General features: G+C 45.3%; 1 protein-coding gene across 8 annotated transcripts in view; it reads right to left on the bottom strand.

The window, feature by feature from the left end:
• DAPK2 (death associated protein kinase 2) overlaps positions 1–24,313 on the bottom strand; it is a 109,511-nt gene that overhangs the window by 7,677 nt on the left and 77,521 nt on the right. For 5 of the 8 annotated variants that reach the window (XM_084884723.1, XM_084884720.1, XM_084884722.1 and 2 more), the window contains exons 5-9: positions 18,083–18,212; positions 12,508–12,556; positions 11,695–11,721; positions 8,542–8,694; positions 7,452–7,497 (exon numbers count right to left, since the gene is read on the bottom strand). In XM_084884723.1, the coding sequence (XP_084740849.1) occupies positions 7,452–7,497; positions 8,542–8,694; positions 11,695–11,721; positions 12,508–12,556; positions 18,083–18,212 (405 nt within the window). Of the gene's footprint in view, positions 1–3,302; positions 6,186–7,451; positions 7,498–8,541; positions 8,695–11,694; positions 11,722–12,507; positions 12,557–18,082; positions 18,213–24,313 lie in introns of those variants that run through there. The other 3 variants (XM_084884716.1, XM_084884718.1, XM_084884717.1) reach the window with 1 other exon arrangement.

Genomic DNA, 24,313 nt, shown 5'->3' with positions numbered 1-24,313 from the left:
TTAAATACCAGGCCTCCTCTAGAAACTGCAAACAGATTGCAAGTTTTCAAACCTCCATCTGTGTCATTTCTCCAGCCCATCCGCCACTGAAAACCAGAGAAACCTGAGTGCCCACTTCCCTCTCCTGCCCAGGTCTATTACTCTACCCCCCAGCCCCCCTTCGCCGATCTCTCTATAGGCAGCCCCTCCACCTCTGCCTTTTGCTGGCTGGTTTCCTGGCTGAAGCCTAGACTCTGTCTAGACCCGTGGTCGGCAAACTGCGGCTCGCAAGACACATGTGGCTCTTTGGCCCCTTGAATGTGGCTCTTTCACAAAATATCACGGCCTGGGCAAGTCTATTTTGAAGAAGTTTAAGTTTAAAAAATTTTGCTCTCAAAAGACATTTCAATTGTTGTACTGTTGATATTTGGCTCTGTTGACTAATGAGTTTGCCGACCACTGGCCTAGACTCAGCTCCTGAAAGGAGTGGTGTGTGAAGCTAAGAGGTGCCTGATCTCTGTCTCCTTGTAAACAGGTGGGGAGGGCTGCAGAAATTATGTGTCCCTGCAGAAAACAAAGGCAATGGAAAGAGCCAAGAATGCCCTTTTCTTTGCCTGATCTGGTCTCCCTTTTCCCAGGTAGGTCTCAGCATGGAAACTCTCACTTCTGATCCACTCTCCAGGGCCTTCAGTCTTCAGCCATTTTCTGTCCCCAGAAAGAGCTTCCAAAGCTCCCCCTTCTGTACTTCACAGAAGACGGCAACTGGAGAGACACAACAACCAAATGCCACATGTGGATGTTGTTTGGGTCCTGATCTGAACAAACCAACGATAACAGATCATCCGTGAGAAAAATGGGGACATGAGTACGGAATGTGCAGCCAGAGGCTATTAAGGAATTCATCCTGATTGTGTCAGGTGTGATAATGACACAGTAGTAATATTAATAGGAAAAGTCCTTATCAGAGATTCAAGCTGAAGAATTTGTGAGTTAAGTAAGTCTGAATTGTCTTTTAAAATGCTCCAGAAAAAGTAATGGTGGAGATGAATGAGACACAACTGGCCACAACTTGCTCACTGTTGAAGCTGGGTAATAGGTACATAGAATTCACTATACCATTCTCAATACTTTTTGCAGGTTTTGAAAAATTTCCATCACAAAAAGTTAAAAACAAAAACTCTCTTTTTAATCTCTGTAATCTTCTCTTTAATCTCCACTTCCCAGTCCAGGTTCCTGGCCCCAATCTGGTTTATCCCCACCTTTCCAAATTCTACTCAGCCTTCTCCAAGGCCACAGTTTGGGGTGGGGGAGGGGAGGGTGTTGAGAATGTTTCTGCCCTGGGCCTCCCCTCTCAACTTTTCTCAATCAGAATTCATCTCTCTCCTGTTTTCTGGAATATCGGGTACCTCTATTTTATCACTCACCACGGCCTGTCCCATCTCTCGGTTAGCTAGGTCCCTGTTTATCCCAGAAATGGAATCTTTTATTCAGGAGTTGTCTTCTCCTTATCTGTCACCTCCCTTCAGAGCGGAGCACAATCAGTGTTTGTTCCACTGAAACTGGCCCCTTCTGCTCCTCAAATATGCCCACTGCTGGGTCTCTGCTCCAGGGCAGAGCCTTCTCCACAGGCCAAGAGTTTCACAGACAAAGGAGAAAAGGCCATTCAGTTCCGTGGACATTTGCAGCAGGGATGGTATCTGGGCACAAAGCTACCTCCCAAGGGGCTGACTGCACCATGTGATGGAGTGCGGTGGGACGCCTCCAAGTCCATAATCACCTGCAGGGGAGCGTGGGCAGTGCTGGGAGCAGGTGCACGGAGGAGACTCTGGCTTCTCCTGTCATTATTATCCCTCACACCCCTTCAAGGCCAGCCACCTGCATCGCAGAATCAGTGGTAACCCCCTTTGTGCGCCATGTGCATGCCCTTCAGAGCAGGGACAGGCTGCCGCCTTCCCCAGGAGCCGACTCCAGCTTCCCTGAGAACCGTTATTCAGGAAGATGTCACGCACTCACCCTCCCCGCCCCAAGAGGCCAGAATGGCATTTGCACAGACACAGCGGCCGACCTTTCATTAACAGCCTCATGAATGAAAACTCTGAGGGCAGAGGGGTCTGCCCACAGAGCCGTGCCCCAGGCCTTTCTCCCTCTAAGTACCAGTGCCAGGGACCCTCGGATACCTAGGGACCGTCAGCCCCCCCCTGCCCTGGACCCCATTGCTAAAATTCCAGCTGTGGGTGAATGGGGAGAAGTTCAGCAGGCCCCCTGGCTGGGTCTCCTTGGGTTTTGAAGCCAAAGGGTGATGCATGTTGGACTGGCCAAGTGGCGGGGAAGGTAACAGTTTTCTCTGATTTCCCTGAAACACTTGGGGAGCATTTCTCAGTTCACTGCTATTTGTCTTGGATCTTCTTAGTACAGAAAAGGGTCTGTTTATAATGTGTCTAAGTGAGAAATCATTACCAATGAGCGGACTTGAACATAAAGAGGACAACTCTACGCCTGTGAGGAAAACCTCCTATGGTTCCGACTAGCTGGGTTACCTTCAGACAAGTCCTGCCCTGAAACATGCTGTAAGGGTGTCTGGTGGTTCACCTCTGAGGACCTGCATGGTGGCTGCTGCCAGAATTCTAAAATAACCCCTATCCCTCCCTCTTCCCAGTCTCCCTAATTCAAATCATCATCAACGTCTTACTCCTTTATTGCATTTTATTTCGATGTCCACAAGAAAGTTTCCCCTGAGTTGCTCCATCGGGGCTTCCTTTCCTTAGGAAACCTGGCTGTGTGAGGTCAAGGTCTGTTGACACGGCCAAAGGACCCTTTCATTGGAGCAGTGTCTTATGCCAAATGAGTACATCACATCCTGGGACAAGGCATCCTTGGAGAGATGATAGATGGGTTATTTGTCCCAATTCTTCTAGACAGGGCATTGGAACAGCTTTGCCATCTTCTGTGGATTCCAAGATGCACATTTTTGGATCTCTGAAGTCAGGACTTGTCTCCCAATCAATGGCATCATAACATAACTGTCGGTCTGAAGTGAAGGCAGGTGTTCACGCTGCTTCTGCCAGACGTTGGGTCCACCAGCCGTCGGGGCCACCGGCCTCAGGCTGTCTGACCTAGAGTCTCTGCTTGAGGTTTTTCTGGATCACACTGATTGCGCAAATTCACAAAGATTGAGGACCACCACCCGGAGCTCTATTCTTAGAGGAGGGTTTGTCATTCGCTTCAAGTGTCAAGATTGAAACTCATGTTCTCTTGCTGTTCCTTTCTTATCCCTTACCCTTAGCATAGGTGCTTCTCTTTGTGTGTGTGTGTGTGTGTGGGGGGGGGGGGGGGGTAATCTTTCTTATTTTTGGTACATAAAATAATGATGTGTCTTATATTTGATAGAAACATGGTTTCTTCTATTTGATGAAAAAAGTTTGTTACATTTTATGTATTTGAAATGATCCAGCATGCTAATAGAAAAGGAGGTACGACTTTTGAAGAAATGGTTTCATGAGATCAAAGTCTCATGTCTCATCCTAAACCATTTCCCATCTGTGCTGCTCACTAGGCATTTCCCCCCAGCATATCGGGCCATTGACCAGCCTGGCCTCCATCATGGCTCCCCATGACTCTTGGGATAAAGGCAGAGCTCTTTGATATGGCAAAGCCTGGCTGGTCCTGCATCCTCTCCAGTCACATCTACACAATCCTCTTATTCTCTCCCCTCCAGCTTTCCTTCTATCTATGTAATTTGAGCCTCTCATGCCCCCTCCTACCACAGAGCCATGGCATGAGGGAACAATTCTTTCTCCCTGGTGTGCTTCGCTGATCTCAGCTCAGCATCACCACCTCATGGATGCCTTCCCCGATTAGATCAAACCCCCATTGCAGGCTCTTACAGTAATTCATACTTCTTCCCAGCATATGTCCCAGCTTTAGTTCTACATTTCTAGAATGTTCTTGATTAATGTTGGAATCTTTCACTGGACTGCAAACTTTGTTAAGGCAAGAAACACTCCTGTTTTCTCTTAGCTTTGGATCTCCAGTGCCAGACCAAGTAAATATATGGCAGTTGGTAGGTGCTCAGAAGCTATTTGAGAATGGGTGGATAGTTGAATCTGCATATCACCTCCTTCAGAAGCAGAGACAAAACTCCTGAAGCCTGGGGCAGTTAGGGGAAGCAGAAAGGCAACAGACTTCTCCGATACCTCCACTTTTGCCACAATTATGCCCTTGGGCAAATCACATCCTCTCTGTTTCCTCATCTCCAAACTGGGAATAGCATTTATCCTGCTTCTCTGACAAGGGTATGTTGTGAGTGTATTAAGACACTTGGAAATGATACATCTTTTCCCCAACCAACCCCCAAGCTTCTAGCACAGTTCTGGGCCCACACTCAAGCTCTGTCTCTAGGAGCCGGATGATGGGGCTCCTCTGGGAAAAGGGTGATAAGACCACACAGTCCTCAGGGGTATACTCAAAGCTTGGGGTCAAGAGGGGACCACTGAACCTTGTGCTTCCCAGGCCTAATGTCCACCCTCTTCAAAAATCCTCATGAAGTTTCTCTGACCTTTCAGCACCCGATGCCCTAAGTACGTAAGAAAAGGAAGCTTCTTGCTAAGTCCCGTTTGGTATTCATTCCCAACACAAGGTTGAGGCCCTTAGCCAGAGGGAGACAGCTGGAGAAGGGTGAGATGCTGCTCTCCTCCTGCTCTGTGGGCAGAGCTTCAGACAGGCTCAGGCTGGACAGGAGCCATGACCGCACCCTCTAGGACAAGCTTCTCCATCATCTGAAGGTGTGAGGCATTCCATCTATACCTGGCAGAATATGTGAGGTTGCTTATTTTACCACTGGGGTCTGAACTTTAATATTAAGATGGATATTTGCATCAAAGTCTCGCAATTTCTTCCCATACACCTCATCTTAGAGTTAGGCATCCCGAGTTTCGGTTTCATCTGTATCAACCAGCTATGAATGACCCTGAGCCAATCATTTTCCCTCTTTGAGTCAGTTTCCTTATTAGATAAATGAAAATAATAGTAACAGCAATAATAATGCCACCGACTTTCCTGTCTTGCAAAGTTCTTTTAGGGATCAAAGAGGTAAGTGCTTGGTAAGAGATGTCAATGCAAATGAGAAGTAATATTTTCTCTGTGCATTTAAAATTCCTCCTTCTGAAGCAGGAAAGCACCAAGCTGACTTACTATTACCCTTGGTTAGCTCAGTATTACCCAAGATCTGCATCCCCCAAGGCATATAGGTGGGAGGTGAAATGTGCACAAATCCATGATCACACATCAGTTACCAAGCACTTCCCCAGAGCCAGCTGTCCTCCCTCCAGAGAAAGACACATTGAAGGGTATTTATTCTCATTTGTTTTAACAGCTTGGCTGCCCTGCCAATCCCCCATCCCAGAAAACCAGGTTGGTGAGAGGAGGTGCAGAATGAACAACTCGCTAGTACCTCTGTGATTCTGGATTCTGGGAAGGGGGTGGAAGTCTATGCTACAGACACACATCCCTGCAGGATAACTCTAGCTGATGCCCAGCAGGGCCGCTGGAACATGCTTCTGCAAGCCATCCAGGAGGCATCACTGACTGGATTCCGGTGCTCAGAGCTCCAAGCCGGCCAAGACTTCTTCGCTGCCTGATCTGCTGCGCAGCTCCGCTAGGGGCTCACTGGTATCCCGGCAGAACACAGAGCCCAGGCCATCTGTGCTCCCACTCTCCAGCTGGCAGCTGCCCACCAGCTCCTGGATCCATTGTAGGTCTGCTGAGAGCTCCTGCCTCAGAGCTTCAAACTGCACCTGCAGATGGTCCATTCTCCTGGCCACGCTTCTGAGGCTGGACCCTGTGGTCTGGATGTCCTTCCGCAGGAGCCTCTTCAGGGACCCCACTTTGCGGAACTCGTACCTGAGCTGGGACAGGTCGTGCCGGGCACTCTCACTCTCTTCTCGGTACCAAGCTTCCTTCTCATTGAAGATGGAAACCAAAGCTTCCACATCGTCCTGGATGGTGTCATGGGCCCCTGCCAGGGCGTGGCATCCCTGGTCTACACAAGCCACATCCTCCATCACGTGAGCGAAGCGCTCAAAGTTGACGTAGGTGTTGTTGGGAGGCATACTTGAGTGGCATTTGAGGGTATACTCTCTCAGGCGCTTGGTCTTCAGCTGGGTGGGCTCGGTCTTCCGCTGTTCTGGGGCTCTGACTTCTCCTTTGGACTGGTGATGTTTAGATAAAAGGGCCAGAGTTAATTTGACCGCTGCTCCAAAGGGCAGTCCAAGCTGGAGGCAGAAGACACACAAGCAGCCTCTGGCATTCACTGCATGCGTCAGGCCATGTGGAGGACCACGGTGGGATGAGCACCCCAACAGACCATCACAAGGCGAGGAACAGGGGTGCTGCCTGCATGCTCACTTCAGGGCAGGGCGGCCCACCGAATTAGAGAGTCTTCACACGCATAGCATTTAGGGGCGCTCACACAGACAGGCAGGCTGCAGCACTTTTCAGGCATCTACTCAAGGCCAGGAGCACGCAAGGCCAGGTCTCACAGTGGGAGGCTGAGTGGCCTCTTGCCTTCAGGGCCAGTTGGCCTCCTGGACCTTGCAACACTCAGCAGCTGAGCAAGGAGGCAGCCTAACTCTGTGCCTTGAGCCCACCTAGCTCTGTGCCTTGAGCCCACCCCAAACCTGAAGGGCCCTTGGCCTTCCTCATCCTTCAGTGAGCACAGGAATCTGACCTTTCTGGAGCACTCCAGCCCTGCCCCTCTACCCCTCCGCTGTACCCTCAGATCATCCTCACCAGCTCTCTCATTTAACAAACGGTTCAAGGGAATTAGAAGTCCTACTATATCCCTGAGTACACATCTGCTCAGTTAACAGAACTAGTAGGGCCAGAGTCCCAGTCTCCTGATTCCCATCCTCCCAAGGGCTTTTCATAGCACTTTGCTGTGATTAGACCACAAAACCCCTGGAAAACCAGCAGCTGGAAGCGCAATTACAAAGAAGGTTAGGCAGCGAGTCGCCTTTGTGCCCCTGTTCTCCCCAAAGGGAATGGAATTGCCCAAAGAGAGCGGCTGCCTCTTCCCACCAGGCCTCCATCTCAGAGCCCCATTCTCTGAGGTCTCACAGTGCCTGGGGAAGGTGACCAGAGGAAGCCCAGTGTCTTCCTTTACTCAGAGCCCCAAAAGTCAGAAGGAGCCCTGGTGACAAAGCTGAGATTTTTCATTGTTATCTCTCTCTATACCTGGGAACAAGAGTGACACATCACCCGACAAAGATGGCCCTAGAGAAAACGGGTTACAACTAAGGGTTGCATTTTATGAGTCACCTGAACCCATGAAATAAAAACATAAACCTATTGAAAAAGGCCCAGAACCTTGGGGCTTTCGTCTATGTCCATGAGTCAGTATTTCAAGCCACCCCAGCCAGCCCTGGCCACAGAGCGGAGACCTTCCTGCTCGCTGGAGCGCATCACCATGCCCTTACCGTGATCCAGGGGTGTCGGAGAGCCTCTTGGATTGTGAGCCGTTTTCTGCAATGAGGACCAGAAACAGAGGTGATCCATGAGGACAGAAGCTGAGAGCAACGGTCTTCATTCTTACTCTTCTTAGACTAGCATTTTGGCGTTCTTTATCACTGCCATCAAACCAGAATAATGGGGGACACAGACATGGATGGGGAACTGGCTGAACTTTCTGCCCTCCAGAGAAAATGGTCCAGACAGACCCCTCTGTAGAGTGACAATACATAACCCTCTTCTTTGGTCCCAACGTTGAAGGACCCAACGCCACACTATAGGAGAGTGCTAAGTGCTCTTTTGAGCTTCCCACTTTCCATTGTTGAACCTTTGGTTTCTGTTTTCCTGTTTGCCTCCCAGAGTCTTCTCAGCTCTGCCATTCACAGTACCCAGGTGCTGCTGCCTAGCACTGCCTTAGCTGAGAAATTAGGCTCCCGTACTGTAGAGGGCCCACTCTGGTTCTCTCCAAAGTCTGTAGGACCAAGAAGCCATAACCTTGTAGAATCTGCAGACCTTACTCCTGCCCCGGGTAGGCAACACTCCAAGCACCTAACTCCCTACAATTCCCTGCCCATCTTCTGCTGTGACCTCACAGCCACAGAGCTCAGCCTGGGTCCTGAAGAAGGGATAGGATTACTGTGTCTCCTATTCTCTCACTTTTTGGCCTCTCTGAGCTCACCTCCCCCAACTCCCACCTGAATTGGTTTGAAACCTGCTGCTTTCCTTTTCAAATTCTAGTTCTAGGTGCTTTTGGGACAGATTGCACATAGGGAAAGCCAGGCTGACTTCCAAACACACACACAGACACACACATACACTGCATACACACAGCTACACACTGCACACACCACATACAGTTATTTGCATTTCAGCAGGAAAAGAAGCAGAAAGTTTTGAGCAAACAAGATGAATGCCAGTCCACACTTCTCAGCACCTGCCCAGGTTAGACCACAATGGCACAGGTGACAGCCCGTGACAAAGTGGGGACAGACTGACATGTCTTGTGGAAGGGCTATAGGTCAGTACCAGAGAAGCCCGTGCCTTTCTCTGTCCTCTTACCGTGTCTCTTTAACCAGAAGCTTCCGAATGAAGTCCTTGGCCAGCTCGCTGGTCTGACTGAAGAATTCCTCATCGAAGTCGTAACTCACCGCTGTGATGTTTGCCAGTGTCTCCTGCTTCGTGTCTCCCAGGAAAGGCGATGCTCCACTTAGGCTGAACACACACAGAGAGAACACGTGACTACAGGAAAGTAGATGAATTGGGGGTGATGGATTCAGGGAACCCTGACTCATACTATTGCATGGGGTTAGGAGGCTCCCAGCAACACTGCCTGACCCCTCTGGGCAGCCAGTCAGCAAGCAGCCTTTTCAACTGAGTCCAACTCAATGCACTTTATGGAGCTCTGACTAAGCACTTGACAGAAACTGCATCTTCAGGAGACTGGAAAGAGGAAGGGAGAGAAGCACAGCAGGAAAAAGTAGAATATAATAGAAGGAAGACAAAGGACTGTGGGAGCACAGGAGGAAGGTGAGGCCTAGTGCAGACTTCATGGGAAAGTTGACACTTGTGTCAGTTGCGTTTTGAAGAATGAAGAGATTGTCAGCAATCAGAGAAGGCGACGGAAACTCTTCTAGGCTAAGGGGGCAATTTGAGCCTGACAGGTGTGGAAGCAGACGGGCCATTGGGGACTAGAAGGGGGTGTGAGGTTCCCCTGAAAGATTTGAGAAGGAGGTGTCATTTAAGTAGCGACTCCTGAATCTATTGTCCGCTAACACATATGCCAGTTGCTTATGGGAAACCTCTACCTAGAGGTGCCATTTTCCCAGAAGTCACTGTGCCTGAACCTCAATCCTTGAACTCCCTGCCTGGATTAATGATGCTACTTCACAAATGTATCCAATCTGGAAACACAGGGGTCACCTCTGATTCCTCCTTCCATTTCCTCACCTCAACTAACCGGTCAGAAAGTTTTGTTGGTCAAATATATCTTGAAAGTCATCTCCATCCACACTGCCGTTTTCTTAGCATAGTGCACTGGAAAATACTTAATGTTTCAATCTTAGGTTCAGCCTAGGTAAGTTATCTACTTCTCTGATCTACAGTTTTCTTGTCTATAAAATGGAGAAAATTAAGTCCCCACCTCTCATGATTGTTGTGAAGAGTAAATATGTATATAAAATGATCCATACAATCATGGCCCTTATTAAACATCTGAAATTGGTGGCCATTATTATCTTTGTTGTTAGAACACAAAGAACCTTCTATGGCTACCCATTTTCTATAGGAGTGATTTTTCAATCTTTCTCACCTTATGGCACACAAACTAATTACTAAAATTCTGCAGCATACCAAAAAATACATTTTTTGTTGATCTGACAAAAAAGTAGGTATAATTCAGGTACTGACCTGTTAAAAATTATAAATGTGATTGGTTCAGTCACACCAGACAACTATTATTGTGTTGGCTGTTGTCATTGTTTAATTTGAAAACCTAAGGGAGAGGAGGTCAGTGCCCCTGACTAACTAGTCGGGTATTGCATGTTTTGAAAATGCTTGTGGCACACCAGTTGAGAATCGCTGCTCTCACATCTAAACTCCTGAGCAAGGCATCACTAGTTATTTCCTAACACATTATTTGTACATTTCACCACATTTAACATGCTGTTTCCTTCCTTAGCAGAATATTCCTTCCATTCCTTTATACCTGCAGAATTAACCTCACTCTGTATAGTCCAGCTCAAGTCAAGTCAATCAATCAAGTTCCTTTTCCTCCCCCAAACCCATTAAACCTTCTGAAGCCCCAGCAGACCATTGCCTCTCCCATCTGTGTCTTCACAGAGGCGTGTTCATACCTCCACCATAACCTTGGTCCTACTGGGTAAGAGTTAGCTATCTGGAGTCATTCCCCACCCCACCTCAACACAGGGAGCTCCAGACTAACAGGGCAGACTCTCCATCATGTCACTATCCCAAGGGCCTGGCACCATGGCCACCATAAAGCAGGCACTCAAAAAATTGTATGGAACTCAAATGAGCTACAAGAAGTCGATGTGCCCTGTACATACTGGAATTCTTTAACATTTCAATGTGGCACCAGAGTTCTGAAGAAATCAATGTTTCAAGAGCCAACGTCTGACTATTCTGGCTTTGATTTGGAACTATAGAGCAATGCATCAAATTCTCTCTTTGCATCAAATTCCTCTGGGGCTTTTAAAATAATTGGTGCCCAGATCCCACCCCTAGTGATTCTACAATAATTTAATAGATCTGGGCTAGGGCCTCGACCATGGTTGGTATCAAAGGGTCTTATGTGCAGTCAGGATTTAGTCCCTCTCTGCAGCTCAAAGGGGTCTCCCACATTGTACAGAGCTCCCAATCCAAGCACTGCTGGTCAGAAGACTAGTTTATGGGGGTGTTGGGAGAATGACCCCTCAGCTGTTGAGTCTGGCTGTGGGCTGACTCTCACCCAGTGTGCCGCAGAAATAGCCTTTTGCAGGTGTGCTGTGAGGGGAAACTGATGGGATAGCACTGATGGGATAAACAACCACTAATCAGCCGTGTACTAGGTGCCAGGAAATTTGCACGTGTCAGCTCATTTAACCCTCACAGCACACCCCTGATGGGAAGTTTGTGATTCCTACTTTTCTGATGAGAAAAACAGGCCCAGAGAGAGAGTTAAGAATCTGCCAAGGCCACAGAGATGGAAAATGTCAGATCCATTACACACAGAGCAGTGTAGGAAATCTTCTGCTTGAGCGACTTAAAACTTCAGGAGCAGAAAGGAGAGACTCCAGGGAGAAAGGAGGAGGGAGAATGCGAGAGCTGGGGAAAGAAGGGAGGAAGGGAGAGAAGGAGGCAGGATCAGGGAGGGCATAATGACGTGAGAGCTGTCACAAGGCTTCTGAGTGAAAACTGACATTCTCACAGCAAACTGGTCTGGGTGAAGCAGAGAGGTGGGTGCGGCCACGGTGGGGACGCAGACACAGGCTGCACAGTGTGGAGGGCCACAGGCTGCTCTCCTGCCCAACCCCAACCCCAGGGTCAAATGTGTGGAATGGAGCTCAGAGGGCTTAGCCTCAGGTTTGCTATGTGGCTTGAACACAATGATTCATGGTGGGTGCTCAGTGTCCATCTGTCTGTCTTTTGCCCCTCTCCCATCCCTCCTGCTTCCCCCAGGTCTAAGCTGGGACACTGGGAATCAGGGATACTCACAGGATGTAGGTGATGACGCCGATGCTCCTGCAAAACAAAGAACAGTCAAGTCAGGGCCTCCTGGCTCTGATCCCAGACCAGCAAGGGACTCTCCGCATAGCCTCTTGCCCCTCCATGGCAGTCTCTGAATGCCATATCGAGCCCCACAGTCCTCTCCATCCCACTCTTCAGCAGCACCCAGGGAAGAGATGGTGTCATTACTCTCTGGACATTGAGTCCGAGGACCCAAGTTCAGGATCAGACTCCTGCACTTGCAGGCTGTAATTGGGGCAAGTTCCTTATCACTTCTGAGTCTTCCTCATACAGTGAGGACAATGATAACTTCCTCACAGGACTGCTGCGAGTATTTTAGAAAACCAGCTAATCAAGGGGCTCAGCCAACGAAAAGCACTGTTCAAATGAAATAAGACCTATCTGTGCAGAGAATTAATCACTGCGGTATCGCCAGGCCCATCACAGAGCTATAACACAAGGCTCTCAGTGTCACTTGGTTGAGTGGCTGAAAGAGCTGTTACTACATATTATCTCAATCATGGCCATGGCAGGCTTCAGGGGTGGATCCTGGACCTCAGCCTCAGCTCTCCCCCTGTTCTCTGCCTCTGCCATGTTCTAACCGGCCTCAGCTCCAAGTCTAGCTGCCTCCAGCTGCCCAGGCCTCAGACCCAGCACACCTGGAGCAGCCAGAGGCTCTGAAAGGAGAGTGTGGAGAAAGGGGTTTTTATGGGTCAAGAGGGATATCAGCCAGAGCCAGGGTCTGAGGCCTTCTGCCTTTGAGAGTATCCTGAGACCACCTGGGTGGCCTATACAACTTACCACATGTCAGCCTCCAGGCCCAAGGGCTCATAGTTCACAATCTCTGGAGCTGCAAGAAGCCATATGTAAAGTCAGCAGAAGTATGAAAATGAAAGAGATGACTGTAGGGAATTTTAGGGAATTTCGTGCCAAATGTCTCTATCCGGAATCCCCACTAAGGAAAATCAGAGCAAAGGAGATAATCCAGCTCTAAGAATTTTGAGGAAGTTAGTTGCCTGTTATCCTGGTAGAAACCTTTTACAAAAAGGCCTTGATTGTGAGGAGGGGGAAAGCACAAAGGAATGTCTGGAAAAGGAAGAAGACGGAGGGGAGAGGAAGATGCAAGAAGGGGAAATGAGCCAAGTGACGAGGCCTACTTGAGAACTCTCTGGTGGAAGCCAGTCAGGTCAACACTGGAAGGTGATGGAGAAGATGGCAGAGAGGGAATACACATTCCTCTGAGTCTGGTCTGAAAGAGGGTACCTCCCCACCTGGATCCAGATGATGAACCTGAGGTCCCTGAGGGGCATTTGGGGAAAGGTGTTGAGGAAGAAGCTGGGCATTGGGGAGTAGGCCAGAGCTATTAAATTTGGAGTCATCGTATAAGTGGAAACAGGAGTTGCGGTGGCCCGGAGAAGGTTCGGAGTCTAGGGAAGAAGACTCTACTGAAAAGAGGAGACTAAATGCAGCCCAGAAGTCAAGCAGACAAGCACTGGCAAGTGAGTATTGAATTTCACACTCACTGCAGTGCCCAGAGAATGCCCTGAGTGTGGGGAGTGGAGATAAGTGTGTAGACAACTCTTAAAAAGGTTGCCTATGAAATGGAGAAGAAAGAGAGGGCAGAGACTAGAGAAGAGAGAAGGATTGGGCCTGTTTCACCACTAATGGAATAAGGTAGGAAGTGGGAAAGGCTAAGATTGTCGATCTAGAGCCATGGTCGGCAAACTGCGGCTCACAAGCCACATGCAGCTCTTTGGCCCCTTGAGTGTGGCTCTTCCACAAAATACCATCGCCTGGGTGAGTCTATTTTGAAGAAGTAGCATTAGAAGAAGTTTAAGTTTAAAAAATTTGGCTCTCAAAAGAAATTTCAATCGTTGTACTGTTGATATTTGGCTCAGTTGACTAATGAGTCTGCCGACCACTGACCTAGAACAATATCAAAACCATTGCATCTACAGGGTGTGCCCACTATTCCACCCTCCCACCTCTCCTGACTTGCAGAAACAGGAAGCCATTCTTCTGGCTTTGCTTCTTTTTCAGCTTCATAAAAATGATGGCATACTGCATGTGGTGTCAGTGGTGTCATTTGATGTTTTCCCCTTCACTCAACATTATGCTTCTAGTATCCATTGAAAGATCATCCACGATCTTCCATTTTCTCTAATTAATAATCCATTGTGTGGATATACATATATAACTTTTTTTTACTTATTCTCTTCTCAGTGATCATTTGGAGAGTTTCCACTTCTTTTATTATTAGAACAGCATTTCTATGAACTGATTTTTGTACATGTATCCCGACACACATGTGAGAGATTTTGTCTAGGACAGTGGTATTCAAAGTGTGATCCACAGACAAATAGTTTGCAAATTGTCACTGGTCCAGACAAGGTAGATACAGAAATTGGGAGTAAGCATTTAGAGACACATACAGCACTTTGACATTCAGTGTGAGAAGCACAACTCATTTTTTGGCACTTATCTCTATTCGACATACTTATGTATCATTTCTTTCCTCTATGTGCTTTTGTTTGTCCATTTTATGCTTCTGTGTTTTTTTTCTTTTTGTTCATACACACACTTATATTTTTATATTTTTATAATGGCTACCTTGAGACTTTATGTCCACCTAACAAATTCTAACATAAGTCAACATTTTAACCTTCCTCTAGTAATATGAACCCTAATTTCAATCATTCTGTCAAATCTAGCATTATTTTCTTCAGTTTTCAGTTGTCCTTTATTTTATTCTCACAATTAAAACTTCATCATTATTTTAAATAGAAAATGTTTATGGTTGCCTAATGTTAACTGATTTATTTGTTCCTATTACTTCTTACATTGAGCTGTCCCTTCAGAGGTCATTTTCCTTAATTCATAAGTATATCCTTTAGAAATTCCATTTAAAAAAATGTTTGCTGGTATTTATTTGTTTTGTTTTTGTTGTTTTTTGCTTTGTTTTACCTGAATCTTTTACCCTCATTTTTCTTTTAATATAGAATGCTTCACAAATATTCATGTCATCCTTGTGCAGGGGCTATGCTAATCTTCTCTGTATTGTTCCAATTTTAGTATATGTGCTGCCAAAGCAAGCACTAACCTAATTCTTGAAATGCAATTTTCCTGGGTACACAACTATTTTATTTCCCCTCAACTCTTTGTAAATAATATTCTATTGGACACTGACTTCCATTGTTGTTTTATTTTGTTTTAAATTCTTTATTGTTGAAAGTATTACATATGTCTCCCTTTTCCCCCATTGACCTCTCCCAGCCTGCCTTCATACCCCTACTGTCTGTGTCCATTGGTTATGCTTATATGCATACAAGTTCTTTGGGTGATCTCTTACCCGCCCCCCCAACCTCCCCTGCTCCATGTTATTTTGAGAAGTATGTTGTCAGTCTAATTACTATTTGTTTCTTGTTTTGTAGGTGATCTATCTTTTCTCTCTGGCTATTTTTTAAGATTTCTTTGTCTTTGGTACTTTAGAGTTTAACTATAATGTTGCTAGGTATGGATTTCTTTTCTTTTGTTTTCTGTTTGATGTACACAGTCCTTTCGGTTTCAGTTTTTACAACAGGTCTGAAAATTCTCAGCTATTCTTTTCAAATGTTGCCTCTTTATTGTCTCTGTTCTTTCCTCTGAGATTTCAAATAGTCCTATGTTAGGCTTTATTTTTTTAATCATTCTCTTAATCCTCTCATGTTTCTATGTCTGTCACTTTGTGGTACTCTAGCTAATTTTTCCAGCTCAGAATTCCAATTCTTCAAGTCTTTCCTCTGCAGTGTATAATCTGCTGTTTAGTCCATTCATTGAGTTTTAAATTTCTACAATGATAGATTGTATTTCTTAAAGTTCTATCTGGTTCCTTTTAGAATTTGCCTGGTCATTTTTGACACTCTTTTGTTGTTTTCTCATTCTTGTGATTCTACCTTTCATTTCTATATACATTCCATTTATTTTATAGTCAACATCTGATCATTTTAATACCTTACGTCTTTGAACATTTAAATCTTGCTAGCCTCTGATGGAAATACTGATATGTGTACTTGCTTTTAGGAGCAGTCCTTCTATTGAACTTGCTGCTCACTGATTCAGTTCTAAATTCATTTAATTGGCTTTGAGGTGGGACAGATATGCTAAAGGAGTTACTACCCTTACTCATTTCCAATTTTTTAAAAAAAATATTTTCAAGAGCCCCATTTCATAGTGGGAGAGCTTTTGGATAACCAGGTACACCACACACCAGAAAGTGACAGTAAATTTTTAACCCTGGGTCTCAGGTTGACATTTCAAAGAAATCATGGGAATAAGGAAAATAGTTATAAGCCATTTCTCAGGGGTCTTGGTCATCAAAGTTTGGGTAGGAGCTTAGAGAAGCCACCCTATATATCTCTATCCAGTTTTGGGGCTGGAGCTGGCTCAGATTGTCTCACAGGAGTCAACTATATGCATCTCTTCACAACTCTGATTTCAGTGACATGTTCATGGCTTGAAATTGGAAAATACTAGAAGTTAGGGTTTTGTTTTGAGACCCAGTTGTTAGGCATTTATCAGCATATGATTGGGAAAAACACTCCACAGTTTGGCTCTACTCATGACTATCCCATGTACATAACCAGTCTGTGTGAACTCTCTGTTCCATCCGAGTGAACAGTGAATTGTCCCTGATAAATACACTAATTCTGGCCCTATCCCCCTGCTATGGATGACTAAACCTGGGGTGGGCTCCTCCTCTACTCTGGCTTCTTCCCCACCTTTCTCAGAGACTCCCTCCACCCACAACAGCCCTTGTCCCTCACTGGTTCAAAGCCTTGACTAATCCCATTGACTTTGCTAGATATCTTGTTTGAACAGTCTTTAAGGAACTGCATTCAGAATGACCTACCCAAGGTCACACCATGAACTGGTGGCAGAGCCAGCTTGAACTTGGAGCATAAGACATCTATTATTGAACTTTTTCTGAGATAGCAATTACTGCCTACCATTCACATATGTAATAAAAATGAATATGTTTATTTTGTTAAGTCATGCCAAGTGTTTAATAACAATAAATGATTCAATTAGAAAGTCAAGGCAATGAGTGGCCATGAGATAGGATGTGATTAATTGCTCTGCCACCAATTCATGCTGTGACCTTGGGTATGTTATTCTGAATGCGGCTCCTTATCATCACTGTGTCTATCCCTAGTCCTCACCTAATATCTCCCATACAAAAGATGAAGAATAACCATTGGTTAACCTTAACTAAAATCTTCCAGCCCTCCAATTCCACATTTGTAAAACTAAACCAGATGATCTGCAAAGAGCCTTCCAGAACTCTTATTTGGTGGCTTGATATCTTGTTTCCACAAAGTGTAAGCTCCTTGGGGCAGGGTCTCCTCAGAGAGGCAATCCAATATAGTGGAAAGAGGATAGGCTTTGATGTTGAATGTATCTGTATTTGAATCTCAGCACCACCACCTACTGGTTGCTTTGCCCTGAACGAAGCTCTTGATAGAGGAAATAATTAAATCTGCTTCACGAGGTGGCTTGAGGATGAACTGAGATAATGTCTGTAGAGCACGAGGCATAGTACGTGGCACATGGCAAGGGTCCCTCGCTGGTGGGTCTGTGGGGCCTCTGCAGCACCATGCCATCATGGCTGCAGAGCTGGTATGTGTGGCCTAAAAGTCCATCAGAGTGAGTGATCTGGCATATTCTGCCTTCTTTTTTATTTAGACTGTGGTCAGGAATTTCAGCCCATGGGTTTTGGGGAGACCATGCCCTCCCTCCATTTTCAAGACCACTCTGACACCCAAAGCAGAGACAGTGGTTCTCAACTCTCATTCCTTTCCCCTTTACAAGGCTGTTTCTTTATGAACCCAACCAGCAGCCCAAGGGTTTCTGAGGCCTGGGCCAAGAGTGGGAGAGACAGAGGGCAGAGAGAGCCGCCTGGGCCCTGCTGCAGGTGGGCCGCCTGTGCATAAATAAAGGTCAGGCATACAAGAGAGGCGAGTGGGAGGACCTGGCATCCAGCAGATGATTTCCCTTTTTCCTTTCAGAGAAAGTTGAATTTACAGGAATGCAAGAGGGTGAGGTAATTTTAAATCTTCACAACAAACTCACCTAAGAGCAGGAGATGGGACCAGCTCTGGGAAGGTTTAACTCTGCAAAGGCCTGTAGCCCCACCTGGCCTTCCCAAGCCAACCCTGGACCCTCACCCAAAGGCCCAGCAAGACATTTCCTTTCCCACCCACTGGGCTTCTAGGGGGTCTCGAAAGCATCATCTCGTAGACTGGAAGCCATAGTCCCAGACACCCGGATTGCCACTGGGATTTCTTTACCTTTTGATAATCAGATTCTTAACTGGGAGAGAAATAGCCCTAAAACTCACCAACAAATTCTGGCGTGCCAAAAATGTTCTTAAATTCAACTCCATCTTCTATTTCGTGAGCAAGGCCAAAGTCAATTAGCTTGATGTGTGGAATGGGAATATTCTTGTCTAACAACATAATGTTTTCTGGCTGGAGAATAAAAAAAGGAAAGGAAGAAAAAAAGACAGTAATTAAAGCCCTGTTTTGTGTTTTTTGCTTTGGGGCTGGGGTGGAGTTTGGTGTTCTTTTTTCAGAGACTAAAACAACATAAACTATTCTTGTTTTTGTGTCCTCAGTCTTCTCCTGTGAACTCAAAAATAGGCACAGCACTGAGGGCAAGGCCTGGGTTTTACCAAACCTGCTGCTGCTGCTGCTCTCGGCACAACTGGAGACTCTGGTTTTAATACCCTTTCTGTTTCTGAATGGCAGATTCCTTCAATGCAGTGCCTCTGTTTTCTCATCTGTCCAGTGGGGCCAGGGAGCTACCAGCAGCATTTCCCATAAACAAAACCACTCCCTTGGTTTACACTTGGTTAACTGGCCTTTGTCTCTCTGACCACCTCTTTCCTTTAGCAGGTCAGCTTCCTGTTGACAACACTCTTCTCCTCTAGACTGTGGGTGTGGCTCACTAGTCTCTTATCTATGTGCTTAACTAATTTTGGGCCCCAGCAGGGCACATAAAAAAATGGACCTGATTTCCAGGGAAAATATAATGGTTCAAGTTATTTCTAGCAAATGGCTGTCAGATCTGGCAAAACAACGTAGGGGTGCAGTAGTTGGGGAATAGCCCTACTCTGGCCTCACACTCTCTGGCTCCCAGTGAGGCTAGAACAGGTTCTTGAGCCTACCTTTCTCATTCCTACCCATCTGCTCCGAGTACCCAGTGGGCGAGCAGGTTCGTCTGCTTCATTCTTTTTTCCCACTCTCCACCATGACTTTCCTAGACTCCATTGGAAGTGGAACACCCTGAGAACATACATCCACACAAAAACTTGTACACAAATGTCACAGCAGCATATTTATAATAGCCCCAAAGTGGACACAAGTATCCATCAACCAATGAGTAAACAAAATGTGGTGTATCCATATGGTGGAATACTATCTATCTATCTATCTATATATATATATATATATATATATATATATATATATATATATATATATATAAAAGACTAATATGCTAAGTATCCATTGACTGGTAGCTATGATGCGCACTGACCACCAAGGGGCAGATGCTCAATGCAGGAGCTGCTGAGCTGCAGTGACTTGGCAGCAGTGGTTCTCAGGTGACACATCCCAAAACCAGACAGGAGGGAAAACCACTACCTAGTGTCTATATGCTCTTGTTGAGTACAGGGTGGGATATAAAAATTCACTTTCAAGGCCATGCCAGGACCAATGGCTTTCAGCCTTGGGCTAGTCAGCAATGCTGGCTTTGTGGTCTGTGCCACACAACAACTAGCATTTGTCATGGGCATTCCCCGCACATCAGCATATTAGGTCCTCACAGCCTCCAAGCTATAGATGGCCAGTGGCCCCATCTAACCAGTGAGGAACCTGGGCCTGGATCCAGGCATTCTGAGCCCCAAGTTGTGCTTTGGGCCCCCCATCTGAGCTAACTGCCCATCAGAATCCCCTGGGGACTGTGTTAAAAATACCAACTGACTAAATCAATTCACTAGGAATGAGACTCCAGAATTGAGTCTTAGTTGGGGGGACCCAGTCCTGCAGGCGAGAGCAGTTGGGGGCAAACAGGCTGGCAGGGGAGGGCAGTTAGGCATCAATCAGGCTGGCAGGGGAGTGGTTAGAGGGTGATCAGGCTGGCAGGCAGAAGCGGTTAGGGGCAATCAGGAAAGCAGGCAGGTGAGTAGTGGGGAGCCAGCAGTCCTGGATTGTGAGAGGAATGTCCGACTGCCCTTACTTGTTAATGTAAACAAAATTTCCTATCAGGATTGGGCCTAAATGGGCAGTCGGACATCCCTCGAGGGGTCCCAGATTGGAAAGGATGCAGGCTGGGCTGAGGAACACACACCCCCGTGCACAAATTTCGTGCAATGGGCCTTTAGTGTAATATTATTTTAATATTAAAAATTAAATTATATAAATTTATATTTAAATAAATTATATTTAAAACGTATTGCTCCCTAATTTTCATTATATTTTAGTATTGAGGTTGGTTCTACCTTTTATCTTTGTATTGGGGAAATACTACATGATGGTGGGCTCCTGCACCCCTCTTCCCAGCTCTAGTCAGTGACATCACATCGGAATCTTGAAATTGGCCATAGTGGATGCATTTACACTGTGGAAACTGGCAGAACTACAAAACAGGACTTGATTCATTGTCTTCTTGATTCTAGACTTAAGTGCTGGAGAAGATTAGGTAATCATGCAGATTAAACTTAAGAGTGCTGTGTCTATAGCCATTGTTTTGTGAATAGCATAGCAAATTAAGGAAGTGTTTTTTCAAAGAATAGTTTATTGATTTTTTAGAGAGAGGAAGTATTTTTTTTTTTCAATATGGGGAAACTATTATCCAGTTCATCAAAGAAGTTACGCATGTCATTGGCAAACAAGTAAACTTCCAGCACATGCCTTAACTGTTTCATTTTTACCTTACTTGTTAATGTAAATAAAATTATCAACCAATGTTCTTGTTGGAACTACACTCCTTTGGCCACTACACCCACACGTTGGCTACTGATCCAAGACTGGCAAATTCCAAGGAAAGCTATGAGAATCAATTGGCTCTCTCTGGAATTTACAATAAAAAGTATTATAAATTTATATATAATATATAATTTTATTACAGCAGTGGTGTAATAATAACATAATTTTATTTATAATTTTATTTATTTGTAAATTGTGTTATAAATCTTTATATCATAAATTTTACAATATAAGTGTGTCTGTGTGCGTATATTTGTTTTTTCAGAGATCTGGCTGTTACCAGAATACCACAGCACAGAATCTCAGTAAAGCAGGTTACAGTCTATGTTTTCCAGATGAGAAACTGAGGAACAGAGAGGTTAAATAACTTACTCAAGGCCATACAACTAATAAGTAGTGGAGCTAGGGTGGAGCCCAGGTCTTCTCAGTGTCAAGGTACCTGCTCTGTCTACCTCCCTTCACTGCTTCCAGAATCAAGATCCTTTCACTCCCACTGAGATCAGCTGTCGTGGGAGGGCTGGTGGTGGAGCCGTGAATAGAACTTTAAAAGTACTGTTTGAACATGTGATATTTCATTGGGGGTCAGGCCTCGCCAGGGATCCAGAGTGGAGGCTGTGGCATCTAACAATAGCAAGAGGCCTCTGAGCACCTAACATTGATGGCAAAGTCAACAAGGGAAAGAGAAAAAGGGCACTGCAATTCTGTCTTAGGTTCCTCATCTGTAAAATAGGGGCCCTGACCGATCTACTCCAACCATATCAGCCTTACCCAGTGTCCTGCCACCCTGGGAATCTGCACACCTGCTAGCTAGGAAATGCCCCTTATGCATTTTCCTTTTGGATGCTTCCATGCCTATCTCCCTTCCTGAATACTTCTGGAGGCAAGAGAGAAATAGGGAGAAATGTGGCCTTTTGGAGAGGCTATTAGCCCTGGCCAATGTGGCTCAGTTGGTTGGAGCGTTGTCCTGTACACCGAAAGGCTGCGGGTTCAATTCCTGGTCAGAGCACAATCCTGTTATGGGTACCATCTCGGTTGAGGTGTGTACCAGAGGCAACCGATCAATGTTCCTCTCCCATATTGATGTTGTTGTTTTTTTCTCTCTCTCCATTCCTCTCTCTCTCTCTCAAATCAATAAACATATCCTCCGGTGAGGATTAAGAAAAAAAATTCACAACCAGCACTTGCACGGAGTCTTAGAGTTTGCAGGGCTTTTCATAAACAGTTACCTCCCTGGTCCCTCACTCCACTCCTGTGGGACAGGAAGGAAAGGCAGGTGTATCTCCACTCTCAAGATCAGGAAAGGTCAGAGACGTGACCGCCCCAACATTCCCCAGCAGAGGCGAGACTCAAATGCAGGCTCAACCCCCAATCTTCTCCCTGTTCCCCTTCACCACGTGGCCTCCTGCTGTATCTTTCAAGAATCAGCTGGTTGATTTAATGCTCCCATTTCAACTCGTTTAATAACAGCTCTCCATCATTTAGTTTTTGCTACATTTTGTTCTTTTCCTCAACCATTCAGTTCAGTGTCCTCAGTTCACTTGTCCTCAGGTGAAGCAACCAGCATGCATTTCTAGACTCCAGGCTCATGTCTGATGCAGGGCTGAGACGAAGGGGCCTTTGGGGTACAATCTGAGGCTGGGGCAGGCTAAGCTTTGGGTATGAGGAACTGGAAACAGATCCACCCCCCAGAACACACTGAGAGGGTAAAAATCAGGAAAGACTTGTATAAAAGCTTCTATAGCAAAGTCAAATACTTCAGAGTACACATGGGCTGCTTAGGTAAGAATGTAAAGGGAAAGAAACAGAGAGGAAATTATGAAAGCATATAGTTCTAAGCACCTGAAAAACACACACACACACACACACACACACACACACACGTATTCATAAAAAGCTGGAGAAAATGCACCAAATGTTAATAGTGTTGTTTTAGAGTGGAAACTTTTAAGGTAACTTTTCTGTACATTTCTGTATTTTCTATGAGTTATTATTTTTATAATAGCATAAAAGACCATTAACTTCATTTGAAAAGTGTTTATGGGGTACCACTGGTTTCTTTCTTTCCCACATCACTAGTATCATCTCTATTTGGCTTATAGTCTCCCATCCATCCTCTCCCATTCTGGGAGAACTAGAAATAGAACCAAGGAAATGTCTTCTATTGATATAAATTATTACTCATTTTCTTAAGTGTGATAATGGTACTGTGGGTTGTTAGGAGACAGACCTTACTTAATCTTTGTACTCATACATATGGTATATAAATGTTTTTAAAGACAGAAAATGATAAAAACAAGTGTGACCAAATGTTGAATTTAGGGGGAGGGTGTCCACTGTAGTCTTCTCTAATTTTTTAAAATGTTTTGAAATGTTTTCATAATAAAAAAATTTTTTTTAAGGGAAAAAGCCTTCCATGACTATCTATGCAAACTCCTTGGTCTGCCCTGAACCTTTGAAACCTCACCCTAACCTATCTTGACAGTTAAATCTCTGCCACATCTCACCTCCACTCCATGCCCCCAGGGGTTAGCCTGGAAATAGTCTCATTGTTGTAAATTCTACTTTCAAATGCATGAATTTTATAGCACTTAATAAAATACAAATTAATTTATTTAAATATGAGGAATAGCTTGTTAGAAAAAAAATGTAAATGAGAAGCTAACCATAAAGAATGCATTTACCTGGTATAGCACAGTACAGACCTTTGGATTAACTGTGTGTAAAAGGCATGCATGACTCAAGAAAGAAATGTGCACTGTTAGAATGGTAAAAATGAAAGCTGGTGACACCCAGCTTTGTTAAATGTTTCTCACTAAGTTAATGTCTAAACTCTGACATTTAATACCTATATGATCTTGAACAAATTATTTAACCTCTCTGAATCTCAACTGCCTTGTGTGTAAAAAAGTAGCCATACCTTGTATCTCAATGAGTGGCCGTGAGAATCAAATGAGAGAACAGATGTAAGCATGCTATATTCTAGAATGTACTGTATATATTTAAAGTATTGTTGGTGTCATTCTTACAAGACCATGAGGAGCAGAACCCAACACATTATGAACTTCACAGCTCAAAGGATGATCAGGACATAGAGGAATTTGGAGTTTTGGAGTATCTTGCTCAGGAATTCACTCCTTTTAATACTATTGATACAGATCAAAAAGTCCCTTCTGAGTTTTGGGTTCCTGGCTTGCATACAATTTCATTCAACCCTCGTGTCTTATTCTTATTCCAGTCAGACCTGAGAACTATCTTCTCTTTCGGAATTCTCAAGTTGAATCAGGTTGAGGCTGTGGGGGAGAATGGAGTCACACCCTTACTCAGAAAGGAAACTCCCAACTCCAAAATAAACACAAAACCACATAAAAACGCCCTTTACAAGGCTTTTATTTGTGTTGGGATCACATACCAGGGTGAGGTTCTTGTGTAGCACTGAGCCCCATTTCCTGGTAATCCCTCAGTGGAAGGCATGTCTGTGCTGCTGGTACTGAGGGGCAGTCAGCCCCAGAATCCCTCTCATCTATGTAAATACAGGGCAACATCATCTATCTCTACCCACCTACCCACTCCAGCAGGCCTTT

Source organism: Pipistrellus hanaki (assembly GCF_964339955.1).
Source record: "Pipistrellus hanaki genome assembly, chromosome: 1".
Taxonomy (NCBI): domain Eukaryota; kingdom Metazoa; phylum Chordata; class Mammalia; order Chiroptera; family Vespertilionidae; genus Pipistrellus; species Pipistrellus hanaki.
This window is presented reverse-complemented; position numbering and strand designations above follow the sequence as displayed.